Here is a 15,162-nt window from a genome sequence, read left to right as displayed (position 1 = left end):
CTGGTAATCTGAGCAACTACTTTGAAGATAGCAATATGCAATATAATAACCATTGTTAATTTCCTATCATCTTGTTTTGACATCGTGTTTTTTATTTTTTTATTATTATCTTTAAAAAAGATTTAAAAGGGGACAATAATTTTTGAGGACTCAAATTTTAATGCTGTATTTCTCCTAAACTTTCAGCACCTTATGTACGTTGAATTTTCTGAATTTATCTAAATTTTTTGCCTTCTGGGACATTAAGTGGATTTCAAGCCTGCCAAATTTCAATGGAACATTGTGTCCCTTAAGTTCTGTTTTTTATTCTTTGACTCAATACTTCTTTTAATCTAATGAACTTTTATTAACAGAATCCAGAATATTGGAGAACAAGGTCACATGGCTTTGTTGGGGCATAGTCTGGGAGCTTATATTTCAACTCTGGACAAAGAAAGGCTGAGAAAACTTACAACTAGGATACTTTCAGATACTACTTTATGGCTCTGCAGAATTTTCAGGTAAAGACATGAATTTTACTTTCCAGTAAAGATGGTTTGAGTCTGATATTGGTATCTTTTTTCTGAAGGTATACTGAACTCAAATATACCACTTGTTGGAAGGGTTGCTTAACCTCCTTATGCCTCAATTTTATCATCTTTTAAATGGGAGAAGCATTAGTATTATTTCATTGAATTTTTATGTGTTTTAAATGAACTCATTGATTAATACATGTAAAAAGCTGAGACTATAAGCACATGTGCGTTATAGTGTCAGCATTTATTTTTAGTTATTTTCCCATTTGTCACATGTTAATAGGTGATAGAACAATGATTTGAACCAAATACTTCCATTTTATTCTCCCTCCTTCTCAAGGGGATTGAGAAGAATAAAAGCCCCAAATAGACTGTTATAAAACCAAAAATTAGCCTGATTAGCATTTTTGGCAGCTTTATTTGTTTTGGATGTTTTAGGACTGACACTCTGCTAACAACCATACCTGCATGCTGGCCCTCATAAGCTGAAACTGTGATCTTCAGGCTTTTTGTATCCAGAGGATTCCTAATCTCTATTTGTTTTCCATATTTTCTGCCTTTTCTAGAGTATCATATGGGTGAAAGGCCGTTGCCTCCCCTTTGTAATCTCCAGCTATAGTGGGTTGTCAGCAGTTTAAATGCGGGTATTTCACATTTCTCTCCTCTCTGCTTGACCAGCTCAAAATGTCTATCTAGCTTGACAGAAGAATTGCTTCCATGATTACAAGATTATAAATCAGAATTAATCAGAAATAGGGGAACATTAATAAATAGGTGTCTCTTAATAGGTATGAAAATGGCTGTGCTTATTTCCATGAAGAAGAAAGAGAAGGACTTGCCAAGATTTGTAGGCTTGCCATTCATTCTCGATATGAAGACTTTGTAGTAGATGGATTTAACCTGTTGTATAACAAAAAGCCTGTTATATATCTTAGTGCTGCTGCAAGACCTGGCCTGGGCCAGTACCTTTGTAATCAGGTAATTTTCTCTTTCTCTTTTTTTCCCTTTGAGATAGAGTCCTACTATGTTGCCCAGGGTGAGCTGGAATTCCTGAGCTCAAGCAGTCTTTCTGCCTCAGCTTTCTAAGTAGCTGGGACTACAGGCATGGCACATACTTGTCTTGTCTTGAAACTTTGAAAGCTGTGGCCTTATTCCCTTAGTTGGTATTCTTTTCAGGTTGAAAGTCTTCTTGTGTGCTTGTTTTGTTATTTAAAAAATCTGGTGTCATTGAATTCAGAAATAATGTGATAGTTTATATTTTTTTAGTTGCCTTGAGGCAACCACAGTCAACATTTTATCTTGTTTTTTTCCAGACATTAGTCAAAGTGTGTGTGTTGTTACATAGTTGTATCTAGCTTTCTTTCACTTACTGTTGTTAACAGCAGTAGTATATCGGTTTCTTCTTTTTTTTTTTTTTTGTCTTTTTGAGACAGTGTCTCACTATGCAGTTCAGGCTGGCCTTGAACTCACTTTATAGCCCAGGCTGGCCTCGAACTCACAGTGATCCTCTTGCCTCAGCCTCCCAAGTGCTAGGATTACAGGCATGTGCCCCCACGCCGGGCCTATCATGTTTTAACAATTCACCTAAAGGTTATTTTTAATATCTTCATGATAATTCCTCAGGGAGTAAATAGTAATGTAATTGTTTCCCCTTTGGACAATGAAGAGTGTTCCCATTCCCTTGCTTTCTGTGACCACTTTCAGGTAGTGTTGTCTGTGTAGTGCTGTTAGGGCCATCTTGGTACATAAAGCTTTGTTGAGCTGGGAGTGGGGGCACATTCCTGTAATTGCAGTACTTGGGAGGCTCAGAGAGCAAGTTCAAAACCAGTCTGAGCTACATAGCAAGACCCTTATCTAAAAAAACCAAAAAAGTTTTTTCTAAATTTGGAGTTTTATTCTGTTGATAGGTTTTCAGAGCCAATCTAGAATTACTAGATCAAAGAGCACTACCATTTTTAAAGTTCATGCATGGATATAACCCAGCTGGGGGAACTACCTTGAGGTAAGAAATTTTTAACCCTCTTGACCAGGAGTGTTTTAACATAAAACCATAAAATTTGAGGGTTGACAGAATATGTGAAGGCCCTGGGAGATGAATAGAAGAAATTCAGAGACTTGAGCTAATGCTGAGCTATGAAGATTGATCACAAGAGATTATGTCCTGTTCTCGAGGTTATACAAAGTGGGGAGCGATTTTTGTTTGTTGTAGGGATTGAACCCAAGGCCTTCACACTGAGCTACACCCCCAGCTCTTTTTATTTTTTATTTTGAGATGGGTTTTTGCTAATTCGCTAAGTTGCTCAGTCTGGGGCTGAATTTGTGATGCTCCTGCCTCCTCCTCCCAGAGTGCAGGAGTTCTGTGTTCTTGTAGAAACAGGACACAAATTCTTTGAGTACGTACTCTAAATGAGGCTCCTGTGGATCTGGAGTTGTCTTGGGAGAGCAATCTAATCATCAAAACATGGGTAAGAGTATTTTGTTAACTGAGAAAAACAAGTGGCAGACTAGTGACTATGTGTGATGGTTATGTTCATGTTTTTAAAGGTATGAACATTTTTCTGGTTGTGGTGGTACACATCTGTCATCTCAGAATTTGGGAGGCTGAGACAAGAGGATCCCAGAGAGTTTGAGGCCAGCCTGAACTACATAGTGAGATCCTGTCTGCAATTCAATACCAGTCTGGGCTACATAGCAAGACCCTTATCTACAAAAATATTTTAATACCTAAGAAATAGGTTTATCTGTATACATATATTTATACCTAGAAAATATGTGGAAAGTTATATACTAAACTGTTACCAGTGGTGGATGAGTGGCTTACATTGCCTAGTTTTCATTGATCTGTTTTACTTGGTATCACTTTTGTAACATTTTAAAAGATCCTAGGGCTGGGAATGTATATAGCCCAGTAAGACAGCCTCTTGCCTAGCATGTGTAAGGTCCTGGGTTCAATCCCCAATGCTACTTTAAAAAAAAAAAAAAGACTTTAAGGGGAAAAATATGTGAATAAAGTACTTACTAACTTTTGGGCCTTTAAATGCTACCAAATCTTAGCTTTATAGGACAATATTCTGCAACTGTTTACAATTCCAAAATATAAATTCCTCAACGATTTGGAACCTAGAAATAAGAATATAATGTTAATTTGACAATAATAATTGTTTCTGTAACAGTGACTTCATTTTTCTAAGAAATGTACATCTGCTAATACATATTTATTTGTTTTTAGGGGTGGGTGGACCCATAAATAAGATATTATTCTTCAAATGCCTTTACCCAGTGTTATTTACCAGAAATGCTTGGAGGAGGAATCCTAAATTACCCTCCAGAATGCTGGGCACTCAATAATTGCTTACTTTAGAAAAGTGTTTGGTTTTTGGTGCATTACTTGACTATTTTAGAAAATTTTACATTGTATCCTCTTATAAAGTGCTTGGAGATTCACTCTTTTGTTATGAGTTTCCAAATGTACTTTAACATATATTCATAATATTAAGAATTCCTAAGGGGAGAGATTTCTTTTTTGAGACAAGGTCTTGCTGTGTAGTTCTGGCCCTGAACTCACTGTGTAGCTCAGGCTGGCCTAAAACTTGCAGGGATCTTCCTGTGTCAGCCTCCCAAGTTCTGCAGTTTTATAGGCGTGTGCCATCACACCCTGAGATTTTTTTTTTTAAAGAATAAATGTGTCTTATTTTAGACCCTCAATGTTTCACAATCATAAGTGAATTTTAAAAAATTTTTTTTTCCTAAGTGAATATTGACAAAGATCTTCCTTTTAAAGTTGAATGTTTCTTCTCGCAGCTTGGTTTGCCCTTTCCGTGCTTGTGTCGTGTGCCTTGTAACACTATGTTTGGGTCCCAGCATCAGATGGTGAGTTATACTTTTGATCTATGAAATAATATGAAATTGTGTTTTGAAACTGTGTTGTCTTTTCAACTGAAGTTCTCTTTGCTGGCCTCCATATAATTACTAGCTTTCATTTGCTGCTTCAGTCTTTCTATTGCCTCTGTGTTTAAATGCCCATAAGGCTGGCCAAAGGTCAGGAACACCTAGCTGTTAAGGGCTCTTGTAATCACATGTCACCTGCTTCTTTTCTTTTTTCTTTCTGGGGGTAGGGGTTGAGTATTGAATGCAGAGTATCATGTATGCTAAGCACACACTCTGCCCAGCCATATCACATTCTTTAAGTAGAAACATGGCAGCCAATTAACCAGAAATTCCTTCTAAAGCTAATACTTTTAAGTAGTTATTAATATAGCCTGTATTTATAAATGGCAGATTTTGAAGTTGAGATTCTTTGTAATCTTGGGGTTAAGCTGTTCTTATTTTTAGATGTACAAGCGATAAACTTCTGCATATTACAGCTGGAGGAAAAGGAATAGATTCTAGGTATTTGTATTCTGTTTTTCAAGGCAGTTTTATTTTTAATTTAGGTATATCAGTGTCAGTATGGATTCTTGGCTTTTTTTTTAAGGAGACTGAGAGGACATTTTCATTAAACGTAAATATTTAAAACTAGAGAAATATTGGTCCTGCATATGTATATTGTTTTGTTTTTGTTTTTGTTTTTATTTTTATTTTTAGGTTCTCACTGTGTAGTTGAGACTGACCTTAGACTCACTAAGCCTCGAACTCATGATAATCTGCCTGCCTCAGCTTCCCAAATGTTGGGATTACAGGCATGTGCACCATGCCCGGCAGTATACCTTTTACATGTTATATTGTTCAACTAATTTTTCCCATTAGTCTTTGAGGAAAATTTTCGTGTTAAGGAAAACAAATGGTCATGAATAAAAATTGACTTGAGTGATTAATTTTGAGAATCATGTTGGATTTTTTTGGAAGCTATAATTTTTCATTGTATAACTTTAACTGGTTATCTCATGTTTTTGTAGGGTTTTATTTTTATTTTTGTTGTGTTTTGCCTCAGGATGTTGCCTTCCTGGAGAAACTGATTAAAGATGACATAGAACGAGGAAGACTGCCCTTGTTGCTTGTTGCAAATGCCGGTAGGTATCATAACACTGAATCTTTGATTTTGGATGTATAAGGGAGCACTTAGTCTAAAAAGACCAAGTCTGAAGAAATGTTTGTGTACTCTGTATTTAAGATAGACTGTCCATGTGGTAGTTAGAACTATAATATTAAAGTTAGGTATTTAGATTTTTCAGTTGTCAATTTGTTTTGGGAGTTACTTTGTATGTGTACTTTTTCATTTAGGTTGTAAATGCTTCTTTTATGAACTTTCTTTTTCTTTCTAAATTGAACTTGGAAATGTCATGCTTAAACTCCTTCCACCCCCATGCTGGGATTTGAATCCAGAGCATAGCACATGCTTAAGTGCTACACCCCCATCCCCAAAATATTACTTTAAATATCCACCTTGTAGGTAGCATGTCAACTACCACTTTCTGCTCTGTCTGTTGTTTTGAATTCAACATTCTACTTGAAGTCCTAGATGGTGCAACAAGGCAAGAAAAATAATTAGATTATATTTATATTAGAAAAGAAGTAAAACTGTCTTGATTCTTTGATTTTTTTTTTTTCTTTTTTTTGAGACAGGGTCTTGCTATGTAGTGCAGGCTGGCCTTGAACTTGCTTGTATAGCACAGGTTGGCCTCAAACTCACGGCGATTCTCCTGTCTCAGCCTCTTGAGTGCTGGGATTACAAATGTGCACCATCACACCAGGCTTTATTGGTGATTGCATAGGTAGAAACTGAGGAAACTAAAGAAAAAGCTGCTGAAACTGATTAGTAAACCTAGCAAGGTTGCTGGATTTTTGCCTACTAGTAATGCACAGCAGGAAATAAAATTTAAAATGTCATTTATAATAGCATAAAAGCATGAGAAGTGTATGGATAAAGTTAACAGAATACATGCAGAATCTGTACTCTGAAAACTATAGAATGTTGCTGAAAGAAATTATAGAAGACTCAAATAGATGGACTGATATACCATGTGTTGGTCAGTATTGTTAAGTCAGTTCTCCCCAAACCAATCTGTAGATTCAACTCAGTCCCTCTCAATCTCAGGAAGCTGCAGTTCCTTTCTTTTCTTTTTTTTTTTTTTTTGGTCCCAGGAATTGAACTTAGGGCCTTGTACTTGCCAGGCAGGTGCTGTGCTGCTGAGCTATATCCTCAGCCCACCATGGTTTCTTATAGACACTGATTCTAAACCAGTTTGGGAATGCAGAGGAACTGAAAATAATCAAAATAATGTTGAAAAAGAACAGGTTTGGGCCAGGGATATACCTCAGTGGCATAAGTACCTGGCTGGCAAGCGCAAGGTCCTGAGTTTGATTCCCAGTACCAAAAAAAAAAAAAAAAAGAAAGAAAAAGAACAGATTTGAAAGATTTACCTTATCTGTCTTCAAGACTTACATAAAGCTACATCTAGGGGCTGAGAATATCTTCAGTGGTAGAACACAAGCTGAACATGTATGAGGCCATAGGTTCAGGTTCCAGCACATGCCCACACAAACGCACATAAAACTACAAATAATCAAAACTGTGTGAGATTAAATAAAGAGAATATAGAAAGTTCATAAATACTTATATAATGTATACGTCACTTTTGTTTGGTGGTGGGACTAAGGCCTTCACAGTAAACTACATTCCCAGTTCTTTTTTTTATTATTAATTTGAGACAGGGTCTCACTAGGTTGCTTAGGCTAGGCTCAAACTTGCAGATCTCCTGTTACAGCCTCCTAGAATGCTGGGATTACAGGGATATACCCCTATGCTCAGCTGATCATTTGATTTTAACAATAATATCAGTGTAATTGAAGGTAAGAACAATAGTCTGTTAGTCTTTTCCACCAGTAGTCTTGGAACAAGGGGAATATCCGTGTAGGAAAAAAAACTGAATCTTCACCCGTATCTGTCTATCTGTATGTATGTATGTATGTGTGTGTATATATATCTATATATAAACTATGGATGGCTAATAGACCTAAACATAAGAATTAAGGTAACAAAACTTTGAGAAGAAAATAAAGGAAAAGATCTTTGTGATCTTGAGTGTTAGACAAAAGTTTCTCAAGACACAAAACCATTTTTTGTTAAATTAGACTTTATCAGAAATTAAAAGTGTGACTGGGGATATAACTCAGTGGTAGAGCATGTGCGTAGTATGTGCAAGCCTCTGGAGCTAATTCCCAGCACCAGAAAAAGAAACCTTTTGCTATTTGAAAGAGACCCTGTTAAGAAAACAAAAAGCAAGCTGGAAGAAATATTTGCAAAACATTTTTCTGAAAATGTTTCAAAATACATAAAGAATTCTTACAAATGAGTAAGACAGCTAATACAGTTATTAAAATGAAGATTTGAACAGAAATCTCACAAAGAAAATATAAGGATATATAAATAAACACTTGAAAAGATGCTTAGGAACTGGGGATGTAGCTCAGTGGTATAGCACCTGTCTGGTAAGTGTGAGGCTCTGGGTTCGAGTCCTGGTACCAAAAAAAAAAAAAAGAATGCTTAATATCACTAATCATTAGAAAAATGCAGTTTAAAACCAGTGAGAGCTAGGGATGACGCTCAATGACAGTGCTTACCTGACATGCAGAAGGCTCTGGGTTTGATCCCCAGCACCACACACACACCTAAAACAAACAAAAAACACACAGTGGCATATCCGTTAGAATGCAGAAAATAATTGCAGTGCCAAATGCTAGTGAGCATGCAGAGCAACTGGAACCTTAATAGATTCCTGGTGGGGATGCAAAATCTTGCAGTCCTTCTGGAAAAGTTTGCCAGTTCCTCAAAAGGCTAAATGTAAAATTACCATATAATATATCAGTTCCATTTCCAGTTATTTATCAAAGAGAAATGAAAACATCTCCACACAAAGACTTACGTGAAAATGTTAAAGAATAGGACAGTACAGATGTCCTTCATCTGTGAATGGATAAACCAATTGGGGTGTGTCCATGTAATGCAATGCTAATCAATAAATGGAAAGAACTGTGCATACCCGCCATCCCAGCACTCTGGGAGACTGACACAGGAGGATCACAAGTTCAAGCCTAGTCTGGGCAACTTAGTGAAGCCCTGTCTCAGAAAAAAAATAAAAAATGAACATCAACATAGAGGAATTTCAGAAACATGCTAAGTATAAAAAGCCAGACACAGTATGTTACATAATGTATAATCCCATTGGTAAGAAATTCTAGCTGAGCATGGTGGTGTATACCTGCAATCCTAGCACTCAGGAGACTTACGCAAAACTGCTGTGAGTTCAAGCCAACCTGAACTATGTAGCAAGACCCTTTTTCAACAAAACAAAAGAAAAAAAAATTCTACGAAAGATAAAACTATACTAACAGAAAGAGATCAGGATTGTCTGGGGCTAGTGAGGAATTAGGAAGAGAAGTGACTATGGTGGGGATAAAGGAGTTTTTGAGATTATGAGAATAGTCTGTATCTTGATTATATTGGTATTATATCTTGATTAGATTATATCTTGATTAGATTATAGGAATAGTCTGTATCTTGATTACATTTTGAGATTATAGGAATATTCTGTATCTAGATTATACACTATATGTGTCTATCACAACTCACTGAACTATACATTTAAATGAGTGGGATTACTGCCTATGAATTACACTTTAATAAAGCTGTTTATTTAAAATAAGAAAATATTTAAGTGTCCACCTTATTGCCAGCAAGAAAATCACAATTTCTTGCCTGACTTATCTACTGTATGTTTAAAAGGAAGCAAATTCACCCATATTGTCACTTGATAGACTGAAGGGGCTGCATCTGGCATGTGACTGAATGACTGGTTAGTGGCCACACTGCTGCGGCCAGAGTACACATCTCGGGTTAGTCAGTAGACATTGCAAAAAAATACGAAAAGGAATCTGAATGTGGTCCAGTCACTAAACACAGCTCTGTGCCTTCATTTGGAGGGTAGGATCATGTGGCACTGCCCCTGTGCTGCCATTTGATCTTTTTCAACTAACCTAAATGTAATAGAACGCTTTTTAAAATTTGAGAGAGGTTTCTTTGCAAAAGGGAAAGTTTTCACCCTTTTCCTGGCACAGACTGCAGAACCATTTTCTTTGGCCAGGTTGTGGAGGCCTTTGGGGATGGAGTGAACTCTTAGTAGTTGGGACTCTGCTAACTGGAACCTTAGGGTAGTTGGGAAAATGCATGACTCCAACTTTTATTTAAGCTATGTCTCAGAAAAGTCTGCCCAGCAAAACCTGTAATGCAATCAAATTATCAAAGGAGTGGCTGAAAGTGTTTAGTATGTTTAAACAGGCTTTGGAATGAGAAAAAAACATAAATTCATCTGTGTATTTTTCTTATAAAGGACATACTCAAAATAATCCATATAATGACAAAAAAGGAAAGAGAAAAGGAGTGGGAAAGGGTAGTGTAGGCCAGTGATGGTGAACCTTTCAAGGCTCTCAATAATAACAAACAGCCCACTGCAGCACGTGTGCCATAGGTTCGCCACGTATGCACATGCTACCAGGCAAATGCTACCAACAAAAAAATACTATAGCAGTATTAGTATGTAAAATAAACTTTGTTTGATGAAAGACAGTCTGCTAAAAGAGTAGGAATGCTTAAGGGATATACCTTTGAAATACTTAGAGGTAAAGAAAGAAACAGAATGCACATATAATTCACCAGATCCACAGGCTTGGTGGGAAACTTAACTATATCTTGAATTAACAGGAAGAGTACATAGAAAATCATTATATAAGAGAGTTTAGTAATACAATTAGATATATATAATGGAGAATGCATACCTTCAAAGCTTACGTAAATAGCACATAAAAGAAATTAATTTTGGTCCACAGACTCTCAGAACAGGGGTATAATAAGTTACTTCCCTCCTGGAGAGATTCTGTATATAAAAGCTCTTAGCTTTTCACACAATATTTATTCCTTTTAATATTCTTGCCTATTTGCTTTATGGTAGGAACTGCAGCAGTCGGGCACACAGACAAGATTGGACGTTTGAAAGAGCTCTGTGAACAGTATGGCATATGGCTTCATGTGGAGGGGTAGGTAGATGATGAGATTGGTTGGCTTTGTGTAGTCCTCATGAAGAGTTTACATCCAAGCCGATGGTGCACACTTGCAATCCCAGCACTAGAGAGGCTGAGGCAGGAGGATCACTTCAAGCTCGGGGCTAGCCTTGGCTACATTGTGAACTCAAGACCATTGTGAACTACACAGTGAGACCTTGTCTCAAAAAAAATAAATAAATAAATAAAATAAAAGAGTGATGACTGGAAAATAGCTGTGAAAGGTAATGTGCATCATACCAAATAAATGGAGTAATGTGCATCATACCAAATAAATGAGTTATCCCTTGAAGTACATTTTTATTAAAAATGTTTTTTGAAGTGTTTCCCAGAATTTGTGTAATCTACATCTGTTGCTATAAGAAGAGATAATCACACAACTAAAAGACACTTACATGTCACTTTGCAGTGGCACAGTTATGGTTTTTGTTCTCCTTGGAAAGCTCTCTTTAGTAATTAACATTAAGTAATTACTGTAGTTCTTATACTGATGTTTTTTCTTCCAGGGTGAATCTGGCAACATTGGCTCTAGGTTATGTCTCTTCATCAGTTCTGGTATGTTACTGATTTACTAAATATTGATATTCCTAAGAAGGAGCTTAAAATCTCTTAGTTCTTGATGGTTTTTCAGTTTTTATGAGTGGAGGAGGGAGTTGGGTTTGTATTCTGATAATCTAATGAAAGCTGTTCTCTTTTTGGCAGGCTGCAACTAAATGTGACAGCATGACATTGACTCCTGGCCCCTGGCTGGGTTTGCCTGCTGTTCCTGCAGTGACACTGTACAAACATGACGATCCTGCCTTGGTGAGCTTACTCTCCCTGGGGAGAAGGAGGGAGTGGTAAATAATTATTATTGGCTGTAGGGACAAAATACAGAAAAATGAAGAAAAAGGTGAATTTTTTTCCCTTAATTCCACTTCTTTTTTACATACTTATATATTTTAAATTTATCATATGTAAATCCATTCCATACGTATTTCTCTATTTATTCACTCCATACTTCCCTATGTATATAAAGGATTTTTATGGCATTTTATGCCTGCATAATTTTCTGTCACTTAAGTATCACAATTTATTTAATCATGACTATTTGTGAACTTCTAGGATGTTTTCAAATGTTTGTTACTGAAATAGTGACATAATGAACATATTTCCCAGTTTTATATTTTTCCTTAGGTAAGTTCCCAGAAGTAAAATTATAGACTTAGGAGTATTTCAAGGCTTCTAATGTAGTAGATACGTTAGAGACAGGCACATGGAATATAAATGTTAAGTGATTTGTTGCCAAAACGGTTGTTGACTTGCTCTGTTGATAATGACCAGGTATTTGAGAATGCTCAGATCAGCCTTGATCAACGTTGAATCAACCTTCAACCTGGTTCTTGAAGGAGCTTAGTTTTACTTTTGGGCTCTATCTGTATTCTTATCCTGGTTTTGCCACTCCAGATCTCCGAGCTAAGATACCTAGAATATTTGCCTCATGGAGTTGTTGGACGATCAAATGGATAATGCAAGCCAGTGTCAAATCCAAAGTGTAGATAAATGGTAGCTAGTTAGTCCCTAGGATCCCAATGGCTTTAACTAATGCATTGATATTGGGTTTTTTTTAGACATTAGTTGCTGGTCTTACATCAAATAAGCCAGCAGACAAACTCCGTGCCCTGCCTCTCTGGTTGTCTTTACAATACTTGGGACTTGATGGGATTGTGGAGAAGATAAAGCATGCCTGTCAACTTGTGAGTAGACACCTACAGTTTAAATGAGTCACAAAGACTGAACAAAAGTACAGACAGAAAATCTTTCATCTCCATCCAGTGCATTGTCATCTGGGCTTACCATATCATAAGCAAGCAGACTGACCATCTTGTGGGTCTTTCTTGTTGAAAGTAAGTTCTGGGAGAGACTGCTGGCATTGACCCAGCAGTGGGCCCAGATGAAATCATATTAAAAGGAATATTGCTGTCAGCCTGAGATGAGAACTGGGGTCCCAAGATGACTTCTAGGGAAGGAAGAAGAGGGGAGGAGAAGAGGATAAGTACTCCCACAGCCTGACTGACCCCCTACAATAAGGGAATATGGAGGTTAGAGGTAGGATACAGTGGCATAGATATTCCTAGTGCACTGGACTGGCTTCCCAAATTGTAGGATTCTGGGGACAGTTCTGATTATCTTTGCATTCAAGGTGTTCTAATTATGGAAAATATATAATTATGCTATAGTTAGTTTCTTAATCCATTTGGATGCTATAACAAAATACCTTGGACTGAGTAATTTCTAAACAACAGAAATTTATTGCTTACAATTCTGGAGGCTGATCTAAGATCAAAATGCCAGCAGATTGTCAGTATCTGGTAAGGGCCTATTCCTCATAGGTGGTGGTGGCAAAGAGGAGAGCAGACTCACTAATCCTGTTCATGAAGGTGCTACCCTCATGCCCTAATCACCTCCAAAGACCCCACTTTTATACTGTTACATTGGGGATTCGATTTCAGGAATTTGGGGCAAAGCTAGGCGTGGTGGTGCACGCCTGTAATCCCAGCACTCAGGAGGCCGAGGCAGGAGGATCGTTGTGAGTTCGAGGCCAGCCTGGGCTACAAAGTGAGCTCAAAGCCAGCCTGAGCTGCATGGCAAGACCCTGTCTCAAAAAGACAAAAAAAAAAGGAATTTGGGGCAGACACATTTAGACCATAGATTTATAAAGCAAAAAGTAATGTTTATGTAGTGAGAGCTGAACCCTCCTAAATTCAGAAGCGTGATGTCACCTCCTGACACGCCATTTTCTCACCTTATTAGGAATAATGATGCAGTAAGGGTTGTTATATGGGGACTCAATGAGTTAATGCATATAAAATTCAAAGAGTAGTCCTGAATATAGGAAGTTACTCGTACAGGTTTACAGGTTTAAGTCTTTGTTTTAAATATGTCTTGAACTGGGGGTGTAGCTCACTGGGAGAGCACAGGTATAACATATATAAGGCCCTGGGTTTGCTCCTTTGTCCCACAGTCAGTTTTCTTGGGGAACTGGCACTTCCTCAAGCGTCATTTTTATATTTTAGAAAAATTAACATTTCATATTTCACTAGCATAGTTCTTAGTTTCATATATTAGGTTAGTTCCTTTTTATATTAATAATTTTAAAATTTGTGTTTATAAAAGCACTACATTTTTAAAAAAGTGTTCTTATATGCCATTGGGTCATATCTTGATTTGGTTGTTAGGAAAGAGAAGCCTTTATTGCCATAGTAACTTAGCTAATTTAGAGAAAGTGGACATCAAGGGAGAGTTCTTCAGTTCACAAGGGCCTATGAAGTGCATGAAAATAAATGATGACATTAATTACCAAGCCTTTGAGGTCACCACAGCTCTGGCATCTTCCTGTAACCAAAACCTGTAGCTGATTTCAAATACTCAGGAGGACTTGCCTGATACTGTACTGCTGGCTCCCCAAGCTGAGTACATATGTTAAGCTACATGGAACTTAAGCAGGTATGGTTTTCCATGTTATGCCTTACACTCCATACGTTCCCTGAGAGCAGAAAGTTGTCATCTTCTCCATTTCCTTCTGTTCCTCATTGTTATCACCATCTTCTTTGTGGGTAGCAGTTTTTTAGCTTTTATTTTTTATTTTTATTTTTTTTGGTTTTTGGTTTTTCTCCGGTACCAGGAACCAAACTCACGACCTTGCGCTTGCCAGGCAGGCGTTTTTGCCGCTGAGCTAAATCCCCAGCCCCTTTAGCTTTTATTTAGTACCAAGTACCATGAAGCACATTTAATGCTTTGTTTCAACTGATCTCCTAGAATGTAAGATCTACTAATGACAACATGTTAAAAATGAGATTTCATGAGGAGCTTTCCAGCATCCAATGCTCACCAAATATCTGTTGAATTAATGTACCCTTACACATGAGTTAGACACTTACTGTCCTCATATTGAGGGCAAGGAAATGGGAATTGGGGCAGACAGTGGAGATGAAGATAGCTAGCACTTACATAATGCACACTGTGTTGTAGACACTGTTTCTGAGCACCTAATGTATTGTTGACTCATGTAATTTTCCCGACAACCCAGTAAGATGGGTATTATATCATTCTCTTTTTATAATTAAGGGAACTGGTCTTACAGATGTTGATTGGCAGAGCTATGCTTTTAATCTTCTCTTAGGCCAGCTGTATTCTCATGTATCACTAGTCTCATGCCCTAATGTTCATACTATGCATTGCTCACATTTCTACTTAGCGGTTTCAAAATAAATGGCTTATATCACTAATAGGATACATTTACAAGTCTCATTAGAAACATTAGGGTTTCATTAGGGTCTCTTTAGGGTCTCTTTATGTGGTCCAGGCTGGCTTCAGACTTGGAATGATCCTCCTGCCTCAGCCTTCCAAGAGCTGGGACTACAGGCATGTGCCACCACGCCTGACCAGAAATGGAGTTTCTTGAATCACTCTGTGTAACTTCTAACTAAAAGATTGAAGAATAATTGGAGATCTTGAATTGCAAAAATTGGCAGCCAAACTTAGAAATCACCAACTTGCAGATGCCTAAGATCTTTGTTTGCAGACCTTGGGTGCCTCATGAAAACTGTGAATA

General features: G+C 37.3%; 1 protein-coding gene across 1 annotated transcript in view; it reads left to right on the top strand.

Annotated features, from left to right (window-relative positions):
- The window catches only part of Pdxdc1 (pyridoxal-dependent decarboxylase domain containing 1), a gene marked incomplete in the record, with an annotated part of 50,604 nt that overhangs the window by 20,517 nt on the left and 14,925 nt on the right, over positions 1 to 15,162 (top strand). The window contains 8 exon segments of the mRNA XM_005391842.2: positions 354 to 500; positions 1,304 to 1,493; positions 4,317 to 4,385; positions 5,446 to 5,524; positions 10,460 to 10,544; positions 11,075 to 11,123; positions 11,271 to 11,372; positions 12,179 to 12,304. Coding sequence (XP_005391899.2) covers positions 354 to 500; positions 1,304 to 1,493; positions 4,317 to 4,385; positions 5,446 to 5,524; positions 10,460 to 10,544; positions 11,075 to 11,123; positions 11,271 to 11,372; positions 12,179 to 12,304 — 847 coding nt within the window.

This window comes from Chinchilla lanigera, unplaced genomic scaffold (genome assembly GCF_000276665.1).
Source record: "Chinchilla lanigera isolate Chin_1 unplaced genomic scaffold, ChiLan1.0 scaffold00041, whole genome shotgun sequence".
NCBI lineage: Eukaryota > Metazoa > Chordata > Mammalia > Rodentia > Chinchillidae > Chinchilla > Chinchilla lanigera.
The sequence above is the reverse complement of the archived record's forward strand: the minus strand, read 5'-3'. Positions and strand labels throughout refer to the sequence as shown.